Source organism: Mesoplodon densirostris, chromosome 16, assembly GCF_025265405.1.
Source record: "Mesoplodon densirostris isolate mMesDen1 chromosome 16, mMesDen1 primary haplotype, whole genome shotgun sequence".
NCBI classification, from domain to species: domain Eukaryota; kingdom Metazoa; phylum Chordata; class Mammalia; order Artiodactyla; family Ziphiidae; genus Mesoplodon; species Mesoplodon densirostris.
The window spans coordinates 681744-688316 of record NC_082676.1 but is presented as its reverse complement, the minus strand read 5'-3'; the positions used below and the strand labels follow the sequence as shown (position 1 = coordinate 688316).

At 64.5% G+C, this 6573-nt stretch overlaps 1 protein-coding gene across 1 annotated transcript; it reads right to left on the bottom strand.

Annotated features, from left to right (window-relative positions):
* Window positions 1-2419: 2419 nt before the first annotated feature.
* Window positions 2420-3404, bottom strand: NPBWR2 (neuropeptides B and W receptor 2). Its single transcript, XM_060079506.1, is given in 3 exon segments — window positions 2420-3132; window positions 3135-3167; window positions 3170-3404. Coding segments are annotated over 3 exon segments (981 nt in total).
* Between the last annotated feature and the right edge of the window lie 3169 nt (window positions 3405-6573).

Here is a 6573-nt window from a genome sequence, read left to right as displayed (position 1 = left end):
GGGGAAGGCCGGGTTGGGGGGGTGTCAGCGGATCGGCTGGACCGGGGAAGCTGCGGGCTCACCTGGAGCTCTGGACTTTGCCCACCAGGGGCGCTGTGGCCCGCGGGAGGCTGCGCCCAGGGGCCGCGCCGGGTGGTGCCGGGCCGAGGTCCGGGTCACGGCGAGGGGATTTGGGGAGTGGAAGGAGAGGGCCAGTTCTCTCTGGGACCAGGAGCCCAGAGCATGGGGACACTCCCTCCCCGCTCCCCAGTCCATCTCCGGAGTCACGGTGGAGGGGGCGGCATTTTCCCCGGGGTCCACAGCTCAGTCGGGGCGGGATCCCGGTGAGGGCTCTCCTCTCACCCCGACCTTGGCTGGCCCATGGCTCCCCCACCCTTGGCGTGTCGCGGGCCCTGCGTGAAGACCCTCCCTCCCATCGGATGTGGACCGCCTGGTTGGGCCTGCTCCTCCTCGGTCCCCACCATAGAGTTCCCAGTGCCAGACGGTGGTTCCCGTTGCTGGGCTGTGTGTGGGGCGGGGGCCACCCCAGGGAATAAAGAGTGTGGGGTCCGTTGAGGAGGCTTGGTTGGCACCTCCTGTGCTAGGGAGACGTTCTGCTGGGGACGGGGTGGGAGACCCTTGCTCGTTCCCGTGAGCTTCCGGCTGACACAGCTCCGCCCCTGCTGCTCCGTGTTCACGCCACGCGCACTCACGCCACGCGCATTCACGCCTCGCTTCGGCCCAGCTGGGGTCTTAGCTGGGGTGTGGGAGCCGCAGCTTCTCCTCTTGGGGGGCTCGCAGGGCGCAGGATGAACGCTGACGAGGTAATCACGGCTGCTGCTTGGAACCGAGGTGTGAGTGCAGCACAGTGAGAGCGCGGATCGGGAACAGCTAGTTCTTCGCGGGAGAGGCTGGGTGCTAGTGGCGGTTTGAGAAGTGGCCACAGCCCCTGAGTGTGCTGGGACCTGGGGACTCACTTCTAAGGAACAGAAAGTAGCAGAATGGCTTCCCAGATAGGCCTTAAATGTATGGAGGTTTCCGCCTGGCTCTCTCTCGGATGCTGCCTTGGGGGCTCGCTGCCACCCCTGGAGGATGCCCAAGCAGCCTGTGGACGGCCCGCAGGGCCAGGAACCGAGGCCTCCGGCCAGTGGCCACGAGAGGGAGCAGCTCCTCCAGCCCCAGTGCAGCCTTCGGGTGACTGGGGCCTCGGCTGAAGGCCTGCCTGAAATGTCCTGAGAGACCCTGAGCTGGAGCCAGCTGAGAGCTGCTGGAAGGTTCCTGACCCACAAGAGTTGTGAACTAGTAAATGTTGTTCTGAGCTGCTAATTTGGGGGGAATGTTTTATACAGTAATAGCTTACTAATACCATGTGGTCAGAAAGATAACAGGACGGAGGTAGCCTCTGAGTTGTTTCAGGCTGAGGGAGGGCAGGGGAGAGGGGTGTGGGCCCGAGCTCTTCCACGTGACTGGGTGGGGGGGAGGCGGCCATGCAGCCTGGGGGCCACCTCACCCGGTGGTGAAAGGTGTGTCCTGCTTGCCAGCTGGACAGACTGGCCAGAGCCGTGTCACAAGGACTAAAACCAACCTGGGGCCCCATAAGTTTCGAAGGGTTATTGGGTGCCAGGCAGGTGACTTACGGAACGGCAAGGCTGGAGCTCCAGGCCTGGAAGCAGCTGGGAGCCATGGGACCAAGAGTGCAGAGCCTGGCCGAGGCCCACCATAGCGGTCTTCAGGGACTTGTCCTCTGACCCCCCACCAGTGGCAGAAATGGTCTCTGAGCAGCCAGCCCCTTAGCGTTCCCACCCCACCCCCAGGCTCAGTGTGGAGCTCCTGCTGGCTGAGTCTAGGCCCCAAGGCACACCTCAGGGGGGAAGGGGTCCAGGTGCCATCCTGTCTAAGTGACAGGTGCCCCCTCTAGAGAGTGTGGGTCCAGAGGTCCTGGCAGAAGGGCCCTGGGTCCTATAGCAGGACATGGGGGGACCACAGGCATCGGCCTGAAGGGCACAAGGGCATGGGGCGCTCAAGGGGGCCTGAGCCCTGCTGAGGGAGCCAGGAGGGGACACGGGCACAGGCCTCCTGGTGAAGTGTCACCTGAGTTTCCGGCTGTGAGAGCGTGCTTCATGGCCTCCTTTGATGTGCGCCTTTGGCTTTTACAGCAACACCTGGCTTTGCTGCCCAGGTGTCCCCCAGGATGTCTGTTGTGCCAGGACCACCTGCCTGGGTTGGCAGGACCTGAATCCCTGCAGCTGGCCACCCAAGGGCTGTCTAGGAGGCAGAGACAGGGGTGGGTCCATGGCCACCTCTGAGGGTTCGGTGGCCAGCCTCCGTGGGTCTTTCTCTTTCTGTCTGGAGAAAATAGTGATGGGATGTGAACAAGTGGGGTGTTGCTCTAAAGGAACAGAGCTTTTCTACGGTTGCGTGGGCCATGAGGGAGGGGTGCTCATGCCCCCGGGCACTGGAACGTGGTGCAGAGGCTCTTCCAGAAGCTGTGGTCCAGGAAGGCCTAGGGGAAGGGGCTGAGGCGGGAGCCGGTGTAGCTGAGGCTGGTGACGACACAGGAGAGGATGAATGGCCAGGGGCGTCAGGGCAGGTCTGTGGTCAGGGCCACGACGGGGGCCAGGTGGAAGGCCGTCCAGCAGAGCAGGCCCACGGCCAGCACAGCCAGGACCTGGAGACTCGCCTTCCGCTTGGCCTTGCCCAGAGCCTCGGCTCCGGAGTGGAGCCGCAGGGCCGGCAGCCTCCGCAGCAGGTCCGCGCAGAGAACATAGCGGGTGCACGTGGGCACCGCGAAGCCCAGCACCAGCGTGTAGATGCGGCTCGCCTGGAACCAGGCCCACTCAGGCCATGGGAAGCTCAGCCCGCAGCTTGTGACCGGCAGCTCGTTGCTGTAGACTCCGGCGAAGGTGAAGAAGTGCAGCATTGCGACGGTGACACCAGCCAGATGCACAGGCTGGCGATCTTAGTAGCCCCGCGGACGGTGTGCCGTGGCCAGCACCACCAGGTAGCGGTCCATGCTCACGGCGGCCAGGAAGTAGACGCTGGAGAAGCTGTTGCAGCGGTCTATGGCCAGCACCAGCTTGCAGAGCAGCTCCCCAAAGGGCTGGCGCTGCAGCACGTGCTCAGCGATGTTGGTGGGCAGCACCGGTGTGAAGGGTCGTCGGTGACGGCCAGGTTCAGGATGAACGCGGGGTCCCCGTCTTCATCTCGGGCGCTCTCAGGATCACACAGGTGACGGCCGCGTTGCCCGTTAGCCCCATGGCGCGGATGGCAGCGGACACCACTGGCGGGAACGCATGGGGAGCCGGCAGCGGCTCAGGGGATGTGATGCTGTGTCTGGTGCTGTTGTCCCAAGAGAGGCCGGCGCCCGTTGTGCCTGGCCAGGGGGAGCCTCGGCTGTCCAGGCCCTCCGGCCCCGTGGCCTCCATCGTTAGGCAGGACCGATAATGGTTTGTGCCCTGGGCAGGTGGGAGGTGCTTCCAAGCTGGGAATCTGGTCAGGGGCCTCCTTGGGCTGGATTCTGAGAAAGAAACAACCAGAAACTCTGGGATCTGGCTGTCAGCTTAGAACGGTAGCTGCCTCAAGTTCTCTGGCAGAAGTTGTGGCCACTTTGCCGGGGTCAAGGATTCATGGCGTCTCTCTCCATCCACCCCTTTCCAGTGGCAAGAGAGAGCCTGGCAGAGTGCATGGGCACCTCCTCCTGGGCAGCACTTTCGGCTGGTTGGGTTCCTCCCCTGAGGCCCCCTCCTCTTGCAGAGAGCAGCTGCCAACCACCCTTCTGGGAAGGGAGGGCTTGGACCTGCCCCCCCCCCACCCCCAGCCCCCAGCCCGGCCACACCCCATAGCACAAGCTACATAAGTCAAGGCAGTCCCTTCGAAAATGCCCGTCCCATCATATTCCTGGCCCCCTTCGAATCGGGAGTCCTGGAGCAGTGCCCTCCTAGTCAAGCTGCAGACCCTCTGTGTGTGGCCACCAGCACTTTTCCTCGCTGACCTGTCTGGAGACACATGGCCAGAAGTTGGTGGCCTGGGTGACATGTGGTGGCCAGCTCAGGCGGCCTCAGGGGTGGAGGGGGGAGGTGTGGCCTCCACCGATGGGCCGCCTGCCAGCGTCCCAGTCCGTCCTTAACCACCTGGGGGGCTTTTAGAACCTGCTCACTGGCAGCCTCAGAGGGAGCTGGCTTCCCGCAGAGTCTCCAGCCTCGTGGCAGCGCTGCTACGTGCCTGGAGGTGGTGGGGAGGTGGGGGGTCCCCCGGCTGACGTGGAGCCCTGGGCTGCGAGCGCTGCTGGCTGTGGGAGACCGAGGGCTGCAAGCCTTGGCCAGGGGCTCCAGCTGTCCACCAGGGCCGAACCTTTGTCCAGTGGGCTGCCCCCAGGTGGGACCCCTACTCCCCCGGTCCCCCAAGAACCCCGTGCTTCCAAGCGGTCTCTACACACCAGCTTTTGTTTCTGGTGTGAGGTGGGGACGGGGGGCCCCGGGGCTAGAACTTTCCTCGGGATACTCACGGTCTCACATGGGCTACACGAGCTTCACAGCTTTGGATGAGGAGATTCTCTTTGAGAAGCAGAGAGAAGGTGACCAGCTGGGCCTGGGAGGGAGGGAGCCGCCCTCTGGTCTGGGTGGGGCAAGTTCTGGACTGGTCATTGGTGCCCCAGCCTGAGACCCACCGAGGTCAGGGGTTGGGTGGTCAGTGAGTGTGAGGGGAGGCCCCTGCATCTGGGGCTGACTTTCGTGATTTGGGGGCGTTCGTGCGTGGGGAGGGGTGCTGGGTCAGGTCACAGCTCCTGGACACCAGAGACAGGACGGAGAGAGGCTCAGGCCTGGTGTATGGGCCGCCCGTTCCCCTTGACCATGTGGCCTACATGTGAGCCAGCGTGCGGGCTGGCCTGGGGGGTGAACGGCTGACCACTGCCCTGGTGCTGGGCCTGTAGGGAGTGGCCCAGGCCTCCTGTCGCTCAGCTGCTGTCCTGGGGGCGGGGCAGGGCTCACCTCTCTGGGCCTGGTTGTGGGTCTCCTGGGGGATGGGTGCTGGGGGTCCCTATTTCCTGACTGCCTTGGGGGTGCCCAGGGCTCTGTCTGCCTGCCAGCCAGCACGTGACCGACTGGTGCCCCCCTGAGCGTGGGCCTGTGTTGGGGGCTCTTCACCCTCATGCCCCTCCTGCTCTTTGCCCCAGCTCAGCAGGACACCAAATGCCACCCCAAACTTGTTCCGGGCCTGGCTGCTCTAGGCAGGTCTCCCTTCAAGCCCCGGGAGGAGCAGGAGGTGCCAGAATTACAAGAAACTTCCCGGCGGTTTCCCAGCACGGCCCTGGCTTCCTCTGAGGCAAGCCATGAGTCTGGGGTCCCTGCTCGCCCCACCAGTGTCTGGCAGGGCCTGGGGCTCCGAGCCCCTCTCAGCCTGATCTCTGCTCTCCTGAGTGTCCTGGGGGTTGCTGGCTCCCCAGCCGGCCCGTCACGTCTGAGGGGGCTGGGGGTGGAAGCTGAGAGGATGGGGGCCCTGGGGCAGCAGGGATTGGGGGTGCTAAGGAGGGGGCACCAGGCCTGCAGGTGTGGCGACCCCCCCAGGTGACCCTCACGCCGGCCCAGCGGTGGGGGCGCCTCGGCCTCTGCTCTGTGGCCCTCGGAGCAGCAGGGGGCTTTGTCTGCACGTGGGTTGGGCATTGTGTGCGTGTCACCCTGGGGAGATGAGTTCCATTTTCAGAAATGAATCGGCTGTTTCCAACCAGCCTGGGAGGGCTTTCAGGCTGTGGAGAGAGAGGTGGGGGCGCAGGGGAGGGGTGAGGCCTCTGCCTGGTCTCCAGGGGCTGGGGGCTGGGGCCTGCGCAATGGGAGCCCGTGGGAGTCTGCGCGGTGTGAGTGTGTGAGTGTGTGTGTGTGTGTGTGCGCGCGCGCGCTCTGTGCAGCCGCTTGGGCGGGGTGGGGGTCGGGGGAAGCAGGTCCTGGCGGTGAGCCTCCCTCCCCACCCCTGCGCAGGGAGGAGGGAGAAGGGAGGGAGGGGGTGCAGCCGCCCTGACCCAGCCCAGTGTGGCTGGTGGGCAGGGAGACCAGAGACAGCGTCGAGTCGTGAGCGAGCTCGGTCGAGCGGCTTTCACAGCTGTGTGTAATTCACCTGGTGTGGCAAACACCTTCCACCTGCACCTGATGGTCATCACGCACACGTGCACACATCACACAGATGCACGCGGCAGACGCACGCACTGACGCAGGCACGCGTACACACACGCAGGCCCGGGCGGATGCGTTCGCCCCTGCGTGTGCTTTGGCCGCCAGGCCCGTCCCCTCTCGCTCTCCTGCTCAGGCCTCAGAAGACAGCCCTGAAGGATAAGCACTGCCTCTAGGTAGGTAGCTGGGAGGCTTAGCTCACTGAGAAGAGACGGGTGATTCAGAGCGCATTTCCAGGGAAGCAGAGAGAACTCTGTTTGTAAAACTGAGAGGGCCCGTTTCAAACCGAGCCATTCGGACCCCTGGCCCTGCCACCCGGCCCCCAGCTGCCCCTCTCTCTCCTTCAGCACCAGTGGCACTGAGCCGTCCCCAGGGGCAGGTCATGGCTTGGGGTGTGTTTTTTTTTTTTTTTTTTTTTGCAGTATGCGAGCCT